A 17,590-nucleotide genomic window follows, 5' to 3' on the forward strand; every position below is an offset into this window, starting at 1 on the left:
GACCGGGGCGGGGCCGGGCCGGGACCTCGGGGGGTGGAGGGGGGAGAGAGAGAGGGGGGGGCGGTACCGGGAGGGCGGTACCGGGAGGGCGGTACCGGGAGGGCGGTACCGGGAGGGCCCCGCTGGGCCGGGCGGAGCGGAACACGGCGGAGCGCTGGGCCCAGCCCCGCTGCGGGGCGTGCGAAGCAGCCGAGCCGGCCCGGAAGGAAGCGCTGCGGGGGCGGAGCGGGGCTGCAGCCGCGGGGTTGCGTGTTGGCGGTGCCGGCGGAGCGCAGCGGAGCGCCCGCACCTCGAGCTCGGCAGCGGAGGGGTGAGCGCGGGGAAGAGGGGGTGAGGATCGCGGTTTGGGCATCGGGGGAGGAGGGAACCCTGCGGGGCGCCGGGAGCCGCCGTCGGGCCTGGGCGGGGGTCCCGGGGTGGCCGCGGCCTGCGCGGGTCGGGGGGCTGCAAGGCAGAGAGGGGGGGATCGAGGGGTGGGCGGGCGGCTCCCGTCTGCTTCGCTCTCCCCAAGAGGGCACTCGGGGCTCTGGGGTCGGGAGGACCGTCCCGGGTGCGGGATCCCGTCCCCGCTGTCACCTGCGGCCTGCGGGGTGGGAGCGGAGCCTGCGGGCGCTCTGCGGCCTTGCTGGCGGCTGTCCCCGCGGCTGTCCCCGCGGCTGTCCCGGCTGCTGTCCCCGCGGCTGTCCCCGCGGCTGTCCCCGCGGCTGTCCCCGCTGCTGTCCCCGCGGCTGTCCCCGCGGCTGTCCCGGCGGCTGTCCCCGCGGCTGTCCCCGCGGCTGTCCCCGCGGCTGTCCCCGCGGCTGTCCCGGCGGCTGTCCCGGCGGCTGTCCCGGCGGCTGTCCCGGCGGCTGTCCCGGCGGCTGTCCCGGCGGCTGTCCCGGCTGGCGAGGTGTGTTTGTTACTGTGCCTTCCGAAATCGCGACTTTTCAGATTTGTTGCGGTTTGGTTTGGGTTTTTTAATCAGTCGGGACGTGGCTGCAATAAGCCCCGCGCTGATAACCCGCTCCGAGGAGCAGAGTCTGTCACAGCCCCTGGGAACCAGCCCAGCCCTCTGGGTGCTCTGCTGTGTCAGGGGTGCTTCGGCTCTCTGCTGAGTTCAGATGGGCTGTCTCAGAGGAAAAGATGCTCCATAACCAAATTTATCATCTGCTGTACAATATCTACCTCTTATTCTGTCCCATTAGTAACTGCTGGTGTGATGATTGTTACTCTTGGGAATCTCAAAGGTTACTTGCTATCAAACCCCTTCTCTAAAACACCCAAAACGAATCTATGCTGTTACCTCACTTTCAAGCTCTCTCCCTTTCCTCACCTTTTAAAATACTACATCAACCTGCAGTTCCATGCCCTAGAATGAACTGTACTGTAGCAGGCAGATATCCATTTATTCACTGAGTTTCTGAGGGACTTATTTTGGGCTTTGTTGTCTGTGGGAACGTTTTATGATGCTAAAATGATCAGAAGTGCAATAGATCAACTGCAAGTACACCTTGACCAGGAGACTTCAAGCTCCCAGTCTGAGCTGTGGCTGGAGTGCTAGGCTGGGCCAGTTTTGTTGGGCAGAGGTTTCTCTTCTAGGTCTTGCTGATGGTACCCACCCAGCACAGTGTAATTCCAGCTACTGCAAGAGCTCTTCAGCTTGGGTGTTGGTGGTTTCTGTCACCTAATGATTCCATAAATGGGTTTAAAACTCTCTTGATACCTGCTCTTACCTAATGTTCCACAGACTTTGGGAGTACATAGTGTTCTAACTGGTTCAGAGAGGAAACGAAGAATTAGCTAGAAAAACACAGGTTGAAAGGAGGGGAAAAAAATCCCTGTTTTTCAGAATATTAAAGAAGTAAGTGTATGTGAGCTTGCTTGGTAGTTTTTGCTGTTGGTGACATTCAGGAGGCCAGGTCAAGGTGTTACTGAAGCCTCTGGGGGGGAAATTCTGCATCTCCACAGTCAAAAGTGGTCTCCAGTAAGTAACCCCTCCTCCTTGGGCTCTAGAGTGGCTTACAGGGCTCATTACCAAACAAGATTTTGCTGATGAAGTAATATTAGCCAGTGTTGTTGGAGATGTTCTGAAGTAATGGCCATCTGCTGTTGATGTGGTGGTAGAAAAGTAACTTTCATATTTTTGTTAAGGAGGGGTGAGTGAGTTTATAGTGATAGTTGGTACCAAAAGATTCTCTTGTATCCATACAGATTAATTTAAAGGGAACACTTGAAATAACCTTCAAATAATGTCTTCTTCGTGGCTTGTGAGCAGTCATTGCCAGAGCTGTCATTGTTCTGCTTTTATGGTATTTTTATCACCAGCTTGAGAGTTTGGGTCCCTGTCCATCAGACAGCCTCAGCTTTCCCCAGAGTTTGCTGTGTCTTGGCTGTGTTAGCAGCACAGCAACTCTTGATCCCAACACAGAGCCACTGTGGCTGGTTCATGCTTTGATTTGATGCTGCTCTGAATGATGCAGTTACTTTTCTTGTTCAGTAAGAGTAGATTTAATGTTGCTTCTCCAATATTACCAATGTGCCTTTACAATTAGCTGGCCATTTTTTCCCCATTTGAAAAGTGTTTCCCTTTAAGCCCTGCCAGCTGATAGGGAGGCTGCTCTGAGTATATTTGGATAGCTTTGATTCTAACACCACTTTTCTTGTGATTATTGCAGTTTAACCTCTAATAATGCCACTTCAGCTGTGTTTGCAGAGTGGTCCTGTTCTCACTTTAATCTGCCTGGTAAAGCCTCTAATGCCCAAAGATTTTTGTTGCTGTCGTTGTTTTACCCATAACTTTAATAGGTGGGAAAAGTTAGCAGAACTAAACACTGAAGTTATTCTCACCTCAGTAATCTGAGCACTTCTGTTACATCAGGCTGTTTGCCCTGATTTGCAGGTTATTTGAGTCAATGGTTCCTCTAAGCCCCCACAGAGGCTTTTCTCGATTGGTATTTTGCTCAAGCAATAAATAAATCTGCTGACGTGTGTGTTCTGACATGTTTGCTTATTCTTGACCTTTGCTTTTTAGCTGTGCAGGGGGACAGTTTCAGCTGTGACGTTGTGTAACTGGGTGTTTACACACTGAGGAACCTCTTCCATTTGTATTCTGAAAATCTGTGCCTGCTGCAGGTGCTCAGTGGTTCAGAGAAACCTAGGACATGAGTGCAGGTTTCAGGGTGAGTCGTGAAGAAACCAAGGACTCCTTGTGCTGTTTCATCTTCAACCAGGGAGGCAAAGAAGGGCTGAAAGATGTTGTTCCAGTGCAAGCAAACAGAATTAGAATGTTAGAATAGAATACAGGCTGCCCAAGGAAGTTGTGGCTGCCTCCTCCCTGGCAGTGTCTCAGCCCAGGCTGGATGGGGCTTGAAGCAGCCTGGGCTGGTGGGAGTTTCCCTGCCCATGAATAGGGGTTGGAGCTGGATGCTCTTTAAGGTCCCTTCCAACCCTTCCATGAGTCTGTTCTTTCCTTCTCTTTTGATACTATCTTTCTGTGACATACCTGGTTTTGTTTAATGGAGAAATTCTGCTCATTGTCATGAGTGTAATTGCTGTGACAGGTGCCTGGATTTTGATCTGGTTCCGACCTCTGTTTTGGTGACTGTGTGCTGTGCTCCAGGCTCAGAGCTGCCCTGAAGTCATCTTGTGATCCCCCCAAGGCACCACACTCCAGTTTTTTGAGGACAGTCAAAATTTCAGTAAGCCTTGATGTTAGCTCCAGTAGGAATTAGCTGGCTAAATGTTTCTAAGGATGTTGCCCTTTAGTCTTTCAAGAGGTTTTTCACCCTAGATACCAATTCATTGTGTCAAACTGGTGCTTTCAGTACCATTACCCTCACTTCAGATAATGAGGAAATTAAGATGAAAGCTGAGAAACTGATTGCTTGTGGCTACAGTGAACTTGAGTGGTGGCTTTATTCTCATGCCCCAAAGCATCCCTTTGGCAGGCATGGTGGTTCCTTCTCTGTGCTGCTCATCCTCCTGGGCACCCAAGGTGTGTCAGAGCTCCCCTGACACCTCCCCTGGGGCCTCTTCCCTTCTGTAACAGAGGGGCTTTTCCTGAGACAGAAAGAACTGAATTTGTCACTCTCTGCAGTCCATCCTGGACACTTGCTTTTTTCCCAGGGATGGGCATAGCAGCCTTATTTTTGTCTTTTTTAAATTGTATCATAAAGAAAGGGGTATTTGTGGAGCAGCAGAGCTTCATCCTGGTAGCAAGGGGTGTCCTGCCCGTGATGGCCAGCTGAAGTTTACTGACAGTTGTATGGTACAAGGACACTGACCATGGTCATCCTGGCTGCTCTCAGCTTGTCTTTCTGTCCTTGAATCTAAGAAAGAATTCAGTGGGAAACACTGTTTTTTTTTAAAAAACCTAAGTTTTGTGTTTAAGGTTGAAATCATGGCAGCCTGAATTCAACTTGACAAAACCTCTTCACCTCTTCTCACCTCTGCTTCAAACTCCAGCAGCTCCCAAGAGCAACTGGAGCACTGACTGTGCCCTGCCATCCTCCTGTTGCCCTCTCAAAACTGCCTGTTGACAAGATGGTCCCATTTGAAATCTTCAGTGGAGCATCACTCACTTCCACCACACCCTACTTACAGTACAGATATTTTTATTTCTTGCAAAGTCTTCTGTCCATATATCATTTTCCAAGGGGAAGAAGAGGTCAGTGCTGGTGATACTGGTGTCCCTTTCTACACTAGTTTTTTATTTAATTGTGGGGTCATTTAATTGCTCCATGATAGAGTTTACCAAAACTGAATTGTTTTTTGTTTTTCACCTCAGGCTTTGAATTATTACTTTTGTCACCTACAAATAAATACCTTGCAGTGTTTAATGTGCTGTTCTCATGTCTTAAATGCAATATATTTTCTGTTTGTTTCAGACTATAAGATTCAGATATGTCCTTCATATTTGGTTGGATTTACAGTGGTTTCAGTAGTGTATTACAGTTTCTAGGTAAGTTTTTATTGTTTGGGGTTTTTCTTTGTGCTATTCTTACACAAAATGTCTGCTCACTTCTCTTATCTTCAAACATAGCCGCTGGTTAAATAATGGGATTTGTTTTGGTGTATATTCAGTAACATGCAAACAAAAGTTTCACTTGTCAGATACTGAGTATTTCCAGAGTGTGCTCTCCTCTCAATCTTACATTAATCCTTTAACCTCTTGATAAAAATTACATGTTGATGAACATAATAGGTTTGTTTTTTCTATTCGTGCTACATTTAAACAGGTGTGATCCTTCTATGGAGCTTCTGATTTTTCTCTGCTGTAAACTGAACTCAGTTATTTTAATTCAGTTCTTTTGCACATGAGGCTATTACTTGAGAACCCAAATATGAGGGACTATCTACAAAAAATTCATGCTGGATGTTGAAGCCCTTGCTCATGTCAGCAGTGTGTTACCCTGTGTGAAGCTTCACTGGCATCTTCTGAAAAGCCTCAGGAAAGTATTCCCTGAGCAAAAGAGTCTGCAATCCATATCCATCCAAGGTGAAATATTAGCTTGTCATAGACAGAAGAAGGGAAAAAAACAAACAAAAAAACCCCAAATAAGCAAACAAAAGCACTCCCCACCCTTCAGACAACGCAAGAATGAGAGGAAAGGGAATGTTAGGGTACTAAAAAGAGGAACAAAAGCTGGAGATCACATGGTTAAAAGGCAGAGTTTACAAGTTCCAAAAATTTTATTGAAGCAGATAAAAAATATTTGAGGTTAAGGAATCATGGTAAGCTGTGCCATCTGCCTTTTATCAGTTGAGAGTTTAAACTTCTTTGCTGAATGTTAGACCCTTGGCCTGCTATTGAAATATCAGCAGTGAAATTTTAACTAGGTTGACTAATCTTTCTTATCTCCTCTTACTTAGCTGAGCAGTGATTGCTGCATGCTGGCCTGCTTTCCAGTTCCTTCACATGGCAAGTCTAATTCTGGTGAAAGATACTGGAGCTTGAAGTAGGAGAATTACTTTCAATATATCCCTCTTATTCTAATAAAAACACTTTTCTTTCTCACATTCACAGTTGAAAGCTGATCATAACATCTGGGAAGTCCCTATAGTTCCCTGTCCTGTCAGCAGGCTGATGAGATCACTTGATGTAGTACATCTTTGCACATCTATACTTTTAGAATACACAAAATATCTTCATATACATATTTGGATATAAAGCTGGTCTTGGTGTAGCTAATAGTTGGTGTATGGCTGCTTATTTGTCTTGAGTTTCTATGAAAGATGCTTGGAAAATGTGAAATCTTTCAGAGAAAGCAGAAGCACCTTGTTTGGGATCAAAGACTTCTGGATGTCCAGGCTGAGAGTGGCAAAAAACCTGTTTTACTATGGTTTAGTAGGGTTTGTTTAACTCATAATGTAAGTGTGATCTGGAGTTTCTCCTGTGACATAAATTAAAATACAAAAATGTTTGTCTAATTCTTTTTTCTTTGCAAATATTAGCACTTTCTCCTCTGCTTTAATAGTGAATGTGTATTGGGGCCTATGAGAAGGTGACTTTAGGAAGAGTTGTGTTTGAAAGAGCTTTCAAGGCACTCTACAGTACCTGTAGTAATAAAGATCACTCATGAAATAAGCTGAGTAATAGGAAAGAATAATTATTCCTGCAAGTTACAAAACATGTCCAGCTGGAATGTGATCCCAGAGATTAGCTTGAAGGCAGGGGGAGAGGTGAGCAAACAGCAGCAGTGTAAAGGTTGGCCAGGCAGAGGCACACATGTCCCTGCCATGCTGCAGCATCAGTGGGGCTGTCCTAAAATCCCAGCAAATCAAACACGGGTGAGGATAACACATTAGATAAGAAGGAAGAAAGCACAGGGCAGGATGGTGCTGTGGAGTTTCCAGGTAATGTGGGGACTTCAGCCCTGGGGCAGTTGAGCTCTGAGTCAGATATGTTTGTGTCCTTCACAAAATGTTTCTGAGGTGGTAAAATAAATTTCAGCACAAGAGAAGTACCATAATACTATGACTTTATGTAGTAAAAGATCTTGCTGATGTAAAACCAGCAATATTTTGCAATTCTTTTTACACAGAGGGAGAATTCTGCTTGGAATACAGCTCAGTTTTTCTTTTGAATAAATATAGAGGTGTGTGTATTTTCTCCCCTCTGTTGTAAGTCTTCTGCCCTCTTCAGCACTGGTGAAAGCTGTGAGGTCAGCAGTTGTCCTAAGGAGATGTGCAGTGTGCATCCAGCACACAGCTGTGGCATCCAAGCTCTTTCAAGAGGGAATAAGGGAAGATTTTCTGCTTTAAAAAGACAAAGTTAAGAGATTCTTCCCTCAGTAATTTTTTTTAAAATTCAATTTGTCTTAAAAATGTTTTACTTTGAATGTCAATCAGTTTGAAGGAATGAAAAATAATCCTGGCATAGGATGTAGTGTTGGCAAGTTACAAGCAAATTGCCCTTTGATAATCTCAAACTTAAGAAAATATGGTGTTTGTATTTTGCACATCTTTCCTCTCCTTGACAGCAACTGTTGCATTTACTGGTTGCAAGCAGAAGGGGAGAAAAAAAAAAGGGGGGAAGAGGCATTTTCACCCATATGACAATCACTGAAATTAAAATTTATTATTCCTGCTATGAAAGCATTATCACATGATAGCAAGTGTGACAGAACTGCCCTGATGGTGCCATTCAGAATAGTTCTTACAATTCAGCTGGGGCAGAGTAAGCTTTGTGGGCAAAATTTAGTCCTCTTTGGTGGTTTTGCTAAGATAATATAAATGCATTTATGTGAGTGACAGTTTTGCATCACTTGTGTGCCTCTTCCCCTCCCACTGAGCATCCTGCAAGCAGGCATGTGAGTAAGTGTGAGTGTAGTTTGTACAAGTAGGAGAACATGGATAAAGGGCACTGATAAAGTGTGTGGCTGAGCTTGGCTGTTCTGTGTTTTGTACCACAGTGTTCCTGCAAGCAAAATCATCCCAAGTGCTAAAAAATAAACTCCTACTGCTTTAACTGTTCAGTACCTCCTCTTTGTTCTAGGACTGTACAAGAAATCAGGCAAACTAGTGTTTCTTGGACTGGATAATGCTGGAAAAACTACACTGCTGCACATGCTCAAAGATGACAGACTGGGACAGCACGTCCCCACATTACACCCCAGTAAGTTCATGTTGCTGGTTCCAAAGCTGGAGAGTATTTAAAGTGTTGGAGGAGAAGCAGGACCTGATGATACATTGTAGGACCAACAGTGCAATTGGAGAGAAACAGGAATTTCTGGGATTGCAGTTTGTGGATACTTCAAGTAATATTCAGGGTAGTTCAATGGGATGTAGTTAAAATTAAGTGAGAAGCAGAATGATGGAGCTGAGAATCTAGATGACAGAACCTGTGGGTTATTGTGTCTTGCAGTGTTTGGGAGCAGCTTCTCTGTGTAGCTGAAAAATTAACATTTCTGTACTGTTATGATTTTTTGGCTCAGAGGTTGCTGTGCAATTGTCATCCTGGTAGCCTTACAGGAGAAGTTCTGCAGGGGTTAAAAATGTGAATTGGTGAAGCCCAGTAAAGAGCTGAGAACTTGAAAGGATGTGAGGAGAAGCTGTGAGCAGCATGGTATATGAAATGCCATCTTTGTGGCAAACCAGATGCCAGAGCCAACTGTTGTTTGTGTGTAATCTGTAGGGATAAATAATGTACAAATATTCTCTGCTGTTCTCAGCATTGTAGATATTTCACACGTGTTTTAAAAACAAAATGCTGGTAACCACTAAACAAACATGTTGTTGATTTTTGAGAGAAAATGTATTGTGCTCATTTGTTTCATGGTAACAAAATCCTGAAAGGACCAAGACAAAATAAAATCTACACACTAGGACATTAGACTGCTCCAATGTCCTGCATAATTTTCACAGAGACAACAATTCTGTGTATTTCTAGCTTCTGAAGAGCTGACAATTGCTGGCATGACTTTCACTACCTTCGATCTGGGTGGACATGCTCAAGGTAAGAAAATACCTTAACTCACTTCCCTGAGTTGAGTCAGAGTTGTCTCCAGTTCCCTTGTTTTGGGTTAGAAACATGACCATGCTGCAAAGATTAACTTCCCACACTCTTGGACAGTAGAGAAAATATTCACTGTCTGTTTCCACCACTTGCCACAAATCACAAATAGAATTCAGCAAGAGATGCAGTAGAGCAGAACTGGGAGACTGATATTTGCATTGCTTACACTTACACTTAAGCTTTATGCTTCAAACTTACCTTTGTTGACATAATTCTTGGGGAAACAAAAGGTTTCAGGACATCATTGTGCACCTGGGATAAGAGTGGTAATAACAGTACAGGAAATATACTTTTGTTTCATTATTGTGCACCTTTTTAAAACATGAAATTGCATTCCAAGGACTGGCAGCATAAGTTAAAACTTAAACCCGTTTGCTTCTTAATTACTGATGTGCATTGCTCTGAGTTTTGGGGTAATTTCCTTTTCTTTCTATTTTAGCCCGAAGAGTGTGGAAAAACTATCTGCCTGCAATTAATGGCATTGTGTTCTTGGTGGACTGTGCAGATCATGAAAGATTGCTTGAATCAAAACAAGAGCTTGATGTAAGTTGAAATGAATATTTGAAAGTTTTAACTTTAACTTGTAAAAATAATCTCAAATTCCCTGTATTCAACAGAGCTCTGCTGCCACCTGGACATGAATAGTAGCTGTCTGACCTTCTATATTGTAAATTAATCTCTTCTTTCTCCTTTCCTTTTGTAGTCACTAATGACAGATGAAACTATTGCTAATGTGCCTATCCTAATTCTTGGTAACAAGATTGACAGACCTGAAGCCATCAGTGAAGAGAGGTTACGAGAGACATTTGGTCTGTATGGCCAGACAACAGGAAAGGTAATGTTCCCTTTTTTTTTATTTTGGTTTGTTGCTTTGTTTTGTTTTGGTTTTTTGTTAGGATTTGCCTTATTTTGTGTTGGTTCCAGTTCACTCCAGCTACATAAAATGCTTTATAATTTGTAAGCCACTCAGTACTTATTAACTGTATGTGGAATAAATTAATTATGGAGTCTCTTTCTTTGTGAGTGTGCTAGGTGGATCTCTGCTACAACTTTTTACCATTGCATTTTATGCCATGTTTTTTCAGAAAAAAAATTAGGATGGTTTTTAATACTTTAAAAGGATGAGTAAGTTTTCAGAGGCTGTCTTTTGGGTGAGAATTATAAGAGAAAACAGGATAAACTTCTAGAGTGCAGACTTAGTACAATTTGTTGTTTCACATCTTTACCTAAAGATTAGAAAGAGCTTTACACCACTGTGTGGTCTGGTTTCAGGGCTGTGTGTAGGTCACCACTGTGTGGAGGTCTGAGTTTGTAGACTGTGAGAGGAAAAAAAGTTCTTACTGGCACCTGTAGCCACAAGGCAGATTTCTAGTGTGGATCTTTGTGATACTCAGCTCTTCTTAACTTAATTAAATACAGTGTACTACTTGTAAAGAGGTATTTGGATACAGGGCACTAGGTACAAGGTGCTCTGTTGTCATTTGCCCTTGGAAGGACCCCTCTCTGCAGCTGACAAAGCCCTCCCAGTGTGGCTCTGTCTCAGCTCCCTTTATCTCTTAGAAACCAGGCAGGTAACTGCGACTGAAAACTGAGTATATGCTCTCAAATTCCCTTTCCAAGAGCCTGCTGTTGCTTTCTGGTTTCATCCACTTCCCCCTCTCCAGATGTCAAGGCGTTTGGAAAATACTCTGTGCCTGTTCCTCAGGAGGCCCTGAATGAATCTCAGCAACGCTTCCACGTTTTTAGTGTCATTTCCTTTCTGAAACCCCAGTAATCCAACCCGAGTATGGCATAGAAACAAATACCCATGTCAAGCAGCTACCCTTGCATGATGATGCTGTAACCTGCACCACTTCTGTCCCTCTGCAGGGCAATGTATCCCTGAAAGAACTGAACGCCAGACCGCTGGAAGTGTTCATGTGCAGCGTGCTAAAGAGACAAGGCTATGGAGAAGGCTTCCGTTGGATGGCACAGTACATTGATTAATGCCAAAATTGCATCAGCCCTTTCTGTCCCCTCTCTGAATATTAAGTCTGCTCCTTATTTGATCACTCAGTGTACGTCACTTGAATTCATTTGACTCTTCAGTTCTCCACCCCTACGTTTTTAGTGAATTCTATCACGTATGCTAAATTATCAATGTGAGGATGGAAAAATTCTTTCAAGCCAGTTTGTAAACTGAAGTTATCCCAACCTGTGAGCTTTCTAATCCTGTGCAACATTCTTTTGCAGCTTTTAATTTAACAAGTCTCAGGCCCCATTTTTTGGTCAGAGCAACTTTCCAGTATGTTTGAATGCACTTTTTAACAGCTGAAAAACTATGAACATGTGAAAAAATATTTAATGCTTATGTTAAATTTTTTTATGTACTTTTTTGAAACTGGTTTTATAACTTTAGAGTATATAACCATCTTTCAAGGAATAATAAATAATTAGCTGATGGATAATTGCATGATGCCTTACAGTTTTCAATAATATACTTTCTTATGCAACGTCATGCAATAAATTTAAATCCAATTTTTGGCAACTTTAATGGAAAATGTTTCATTTTATGTGTCTTAACTAGTGAAGCTGCCTGGTGATCTGAATATGTAGGATATTTTCCTGAAACACAGAAGGCCACAAAATAGTTTCATGTTATGGTAGAGGAAGGTGTTTTTTTCAGACTACCAAATTGGATTTATTTTAGGATTTTGTGTTAGTAAAAGAAAAATCTTGTCCAAAGCCCTTATCACCACCATTTTAAGAAAGTATAAATAATGTCAATCAGATGTGCCAATGTAAGTCTTGAACTAATGTCAAAAGTGGTCTTACTCTACTGGTATCTTGAATTAAACCCCTGGAGTGACACAAGAAATACAGATTTTTTTTTCTGAAGAAATTAAGAATACCATTGCACTAAATATTCTTTTCCTGAATGAGATTTGGGGTCTACCAGTGGCTTTGCTTGTGAAATATCCAGGGGAAAAAGAAAATGTTGACATTGCTGCTCATGAAAGTGTATGGGCCCCCCACCCCATCAGCCACTTTTATTTTTGGTGTTTTGAACTGGGACAAGATGGATTTTTTTTCCTGTGGTTTTGCCCTGAAAGCCAGGCACGTGGCTTAGTTCTGGGGTGAAGTTTGGTTATGTGCAGTCCTTGTTTCCAGACTTCTGTTTTTCCTCATCTTTGGGTGAAGCAGGTTCTTTCTGAAGAAGGGGTGTTGAAGCACACATCTGGCAGTGCCTCGTTGGTGCTGGCTGGCACTGCCATGGAGCTGTGGTTGGTGTTCCTGTGTGCTGGGAATGCTTTACTCTCATCTGTCAAACACAGGTAGGGTTTCAGCCCTGGAGACACCATTTCACTATCATGGAGTTGAGTTTCTCTGTGCAGTATTTTTTTTCCTCCTTTAAGACTACAAACTGCTGTGAGTGTTTTTATTGAATCCCTTTTACTCTCCATTCTAGATCTTCTCCAGAATACTTCAGGCCTTCTGTTTCCAGTACCCATGGCAGCAGGTGTATTTCTGACTGGTTTGGTTTCATAAATAACTTTCTCTCTTGACCTGCTGGGCTTGAATCTCAAATTTAAAGCCTACAGGCTCCTAGCAAATAAAGGAGACTTATTCCTTTCCTAGCTCTGAACCTGAATGATTGAATATTGATGATCAATTCCCCACAGTCCTAGATTGTGCATCTGAATAATTCAGAACCTAACTAGTGTAAATTGTAACTGAAGTTTATTACTGCACAATCATATGCAGAGTGTTGAGCCTAGTTTGTGCATGGTAAAGTTCAGAGTGTCAGTATTGAACAGCTTTGCCAAATGACCAACATAAAAGAAATCTGCATTTAAACTTGTGCTCAGCTGTAGAGGAGTCTCTGCTGCAGAAATCAAAACTGGAGGAAAGAAATGGCCTCTCCCCAGCACATGGACAAACTTGTGAGTCTTTACTACCTCCAGCTGTTATGTAGGGGACATGCCTCTTTTTTTCTTCTCTAGATTTGTTTCTGGTGATGGTGATAATGCAGAGAACAGCAGCTGAATCAGTGGATGGTGTCAATATCAAAAGCACTCCTTGAAGTCACACTGGGGTGTTGATGTGGGATACTTGGGACTGTGTTGCCCATGCACATGGAAATGAAGCTGAAGGTGCAGACCACTTCCAGAGGCTGAGCCATTCCATGGGCACTGAGAGGTCCTCTTCACCTGCTCCTCCAACCTACTGTGAAAAACATGAGCAGGAAGGAAAGGGATGGTATGAAGAATTACACAGAAGGGAGGTGTTACTGATTTAAAAGTGTGTTTTAAGAGTAATTCTTAGTATTATGGAAATATTCAGGCTTCATGTTCCCTACTGTGGGGTCTAGTTTAAATGTGGTTGTGACAAGGGCATGAAGAAACCTGGACCTTGTGTTTGTTTACCTGGGTATTACAATGGTTTCCCTTGTGGGAACAGCTGATCAACACTCGGTTAAATACACAAATAATCCTGCTCTGTTTCATTTCCTTCACTTGGGGAAGTATCTTTCTTCTGTAGTTTACACTCTGTTGTACACATGAATGTGAATGAGTGTTGTGTGTCTTTGTGTGAGACTTCCTGAATAGACAAATATACTGCTGAGAGTTTTTCTGGTGGTTTTCTTCCCCAGCCCCTCCACACCTCCCTGACCATTTAGTTTGGGAGGTTGCTTATTCCTATGATTGTGACCAGTCTTACTTAACTTAAAAAAAAAGCAACGTTCACATTTGGGCCTGACTTCTATTAATTTATTTAATTTTTTTTCCACTCTGGACTATGCAGAATTCAATTCAACACCACTTTAAAGAATGTGAAAAATAAAACTCATTAATAAAGATGTTATTTATGAAATGTCTCCTCTTGGTTGGTTGGTTGTTTCTTTTGTGCTGCAACAGTTCTTTAAGACAAATTAATTCAGGTTTCTAAGATATTAATAACCCCATCTAACAAAATGGCCTGTGCTTTACTGCAGTCACCCCTGTGTGCTGGCATCTAGGGGTGAGTAAGATTTATTTTGCTTGGATTTAATTAAACTTGGGGTTTAGGATCCATCGTGTAACTGGGAGGCATTGCTGCATTTCAGTCTTGGTTTAAGAAATCTTTTTTTGCACCAGTTGGTGGCATGGAGATGGGAAGGACTGATACTTCTGGATTGAGTGTTCAGGTATTACTGCTTTCAGTGGGGGATTTGCACTTAGATAAACCACTTTTTGCACTGTTAACTCAGTGGGGAGCTAAACATTTTCTGTTTTAAAAAGTGTTTTAGATGTTCAAAAGCATAACTGATAGAATAAAATAGAAGACAAGCTAAAGATGAAGGTTTTTTCAAACATGAAACAGGTTTTTATTTAGAAAATAAAATTCTGACTTGGAATTTGAAAAAAAAAAAAGGGAGATTTAAACAGGTAGCTGTTGTTATTATCAAAACCTGGAAAAAGTGTGCTTAGTACATGGTCCAGTTGTGAATTTATTTTTTTCAGCTGGGTATTATAATTTATAATTCAGTCTCTTCCTTGCTAAGATTTCTGTTCATGCGTGCATGAAAACAAAACTTCTACTCAGGAGGCTCTGAGCATGGAAAAAATGTCTTTATCTTTGTTGCAATTTTAAAATGAGAGAAGGCTCCCATCTTGTGGGCAGATGATGCTCTCAGGATGCAGCTGCCCTTGGATTTGCCATGTTGGTGAGTGGGGTGTTGGGAATGTTGAAGGAAGAGATTGGCACCATTTGCCCCTGTCCAGGAGCCTTCATCAGATGCAGGTTGCTGAAGATTCTGCACATGTGTAAATCAGCATTTGGGGTCACCTCCTCTGCTCTCAGAGCAAAACTGCTCTCTGTGTACCACTGGCTGTCACCTGGGACAGTATTTTGTGGGTAAGTGAAAAGAGCAGCACAAAAACTTGCAGTATCTACAGTGGGTGCAAAGCTTGGATCTACTTGGAATTTCTGGTTCCATTTCTGGTTCCATTTCCAGATGTAAATAAATACTGCCCTCGTAAAAGTAGACATTTAAAGGTGTGCTTTCAGTCTGCTTTTGGCACAGGCAAATTGGGATTTCTGTTGTTTGGTTAGATTTCACCCCCACAAAGGTGGCACTTTAGTGTCAGAGTGGTTTGGCTTGGTTTGGCTTGGTTTGGTTTGGTTTGGTTTGGTCCCAGGAGCTCAACACTTGCTGAGCAAACCCCTGGCAGTAACTTGGGGTGGGGATGAGCTCTTGGAGACCTGATCTGGGCAATTGAATTGGATTTGAATACCCAAACCCAGATGTAGATACAGGAGCTTTGTGAGAATGTGGCTCTTGACTGGAAGGTTGGAATTCGTTTTCTGTTGAGTTTTAAACAAACTTCTGTTAGAGGTTTGTTGAAACCTGGGGGCTTTCCAAGGCTGGAGGAGAGGGACAGTGCTGGGGACCACAGCAGAGAGTCTGTCACAAGGAGGACACCATCATCTCCAGGAAATCCTTGTTTCTGATCCTGCCTGTGCAGTGGAGGAAAGGGAAAAAAAAATGGGTTGAAAAACGTCCTCTGGCCAGTGAGGTAAGAGGGAAAATTAGGACCAGGGCTCCTGGGGCTGCTCTGCCACAGCTTGTTTGTGGGGCACCCCTAGGGCTGGTATTTGGAAATGCTGGTGCTTGTGAAAGCCAAGGAGGGGAGAGAGAAATGAGGGAGTGATAGGAGCTGTGTTCAGTCAGTCTGGGCATGCTGTGGGGATGCCAGGGTTTGTTGGGTTATTTTGAAATCTCTCCAGTATCCCAGAGTGAAGCTGAGTTTTCCTGAGCACAACTGGTCCTTTGCAACTCGTCCCCAAGGACAAAGCTGAGGTCACTTGTTTCATGCACTTGACTTTGGACCAGAGATAAGCACCAGCTGCAACACTTAAAACCATATTTTAAGCTCTCTCATGCCTGCTGGCACTCGAACCTGGATTTTGAGTTCAGCCCAGGCTATGGGTTCCAGCCCCAGCATCTGAGTGCTGCTTTCTGTCTGCTTTGTTAGAGCATAATTTTGGTTTAGGTTCAAATAACACTCCTGTATGTGCCTCTTAACTCTTCTATTCCTTGCCATGTGTGTGCCTAAGTATGTAAAGTATCTACAATATGTAAATACATACATATATATATATATACATATATACACCCACACACACAAAAGGTTTAAAATAAATCTGTTCCAAACACTGAGGTGCATTAGCATGAAATTGCAGAGGACAGTGCAAGTCTCTGCTCATAGATCTTAAAGGCTGAAAAAAAAAAATTAGGAGGAGTTTGCAGTAAATAAAATGAAAAGCTTTTTGCTTTCCTGGTGAATAAATAATTACAGGAGATACTGTGGGGGAAAATCGGATGTGCAGCTCCATCAGGGAGAGCAGCTGGAGTTCTGGGTGCTGCCTGGAGAAACAGATCTTAGGTAGAAGAGTAGAAGACAGAGCTAATAATTTAGTTTGTGTTTGTTTGTGGTTTGTTTGGGGGTTTTTGTGTGTTTTTTGTTTTGGTTTTTTAGAGCTTATGCTTTGTTACTGGACTCCCAGATGCTTTTAGCACCAGGGTAAAGAAGTTTGGGTGTCCCTACAAAGTGAGATGTTGTATTCTGAGCACTGTTTGGAACATGTGTCCCATCCTCTTGCTCCTCTCATTGCTGTTTGTGCCAGGTGGCTCTGAAGGGCTCTGATCAACCTCCCCTGCAGCAGGTATGGGACATTTGTACCTGGAAAGTTGTCTGTACAGAGAACTTCCTTTTTGATTTATAATCTTCCTATTTCATTTTTTTGGACTCCTTGTCTATCCCTTCTGTCTTCTATTTCCATTTCTCCAATATTACTTTGTTTCCTAATCTGTCATTTGAATTGTCTCCTCAGTTTAAAAGCACCCCAATGACTTCTTTTCCCCAGGCTGCCTGGGTCAGAGCTTTTCTTCAACATCTTTGCTGCCCAAAATCCTGGGGGAGAAATTTCTAAGGATTCCCTCCACCAAAGAAGAAATTCTGCTCATATTTTCAGAGCCATTGTCAGGCAGAAAGGTGACAGAGAGAATCAGTAAAGGATTTACACGTCGTTTGCTGCTGTTATTTTGGGGCAAAAGGAGGAAAACCAAAAGAAGTTGCAGCCCCTGTGTTTAGTTGAACTTCACAGAGCTGCTGCAAGTCTGAGTGCAGTGAGGAATGTGTAAGAGATCCTGGTGCATGTGACTGTGGGATGGAGTCTATTTCTGGCTCTGTAAACATGACCTTAGGAAATCCACGCCGTGGAGGTGGTGCTGGTGAAGTCCTCCCCTGACCTGGTCAGCTCTTCTTCTTCCAGTTCTGGGGGAGCAAAAAGTGAATTTGAATTTCTTGCAGAACGTTGTGCTGCTGGAAAATGATGATTGAAAGGGAAAGGAGGTCAAGCAGTAAAGCAAGAACCAAACCAGTGTGTTCAGCAGGTAAGGGGGAAGGTGCTGTGAGTTTCTGCAGTAACATCTTACACAGGGTGTGGACATCAGAAAAGTAAAGAAAAACCACAACCTGAAAACTAAGTTTTCTTTTGTACAGTCTGGATTCCAAATACATTCCTAAAACTGATGTACAGGTGAAATTTGGATCCTTTCTGCAAAATTAT

At 43.1% G+C, this 17,590-nt stretch overlaps 1 protein-coding gene across 2 annotated transcripts; it reads left to right on the plus strand.

Annotated features, from left to right (window-relative positions):
- The first annotated feature begins 86 nt into the window (after positions 1-86).
- On the plus strand, positions 87-13,853 carry SAR1B (secretion associated Ras related GTPase 1B). 2 transcript variants are annotated; one of them, XM_030458900.1, is made up of 7 exons: positions 87-310; positions 4,866-4,939; positions 7,976-8,095; positions 8,870-8,935; positions 9,435-9,538; positions 9,699-9,830; positions 10,865-13,853. In XM_030458900.1, the coding sequence occupies exons 2-7, from the start codon at positions 4,882-4,884 to the stop codon at positions 10,979-10,981; spliced, it is 597 nt and encodes a 198-aa protein (XP_030314760.1). In that variant the 5' UTR covers positions 87-310; positions 4,866-4,881; the 3' UTR covers positions 10,982-13,853. The 2 variants fall into 2 exon arrangements, with proteins under 2 accessions (XP_030314760.1, XP_030314761.1); XM_030458901.1 differs by having other exon boundaries at positions 174-330.
- Positions 13,854-17,590: the final 3,737 nt, after the last annotated feature.

The sequence above is a fragment of the Calypte anna genome, chromosome 13 (assembly GCF_003957555.1).
Source record: "Calypte anna isolate BGI_N300 chromosome 13, bCalAnn1_v1.p, whole genome shotgun sequence".
NCBI lineage: Eukaryota > Metazoa > Chordata > Aves > Apodiformes > Trochilidae > Calypte > Calypte anna.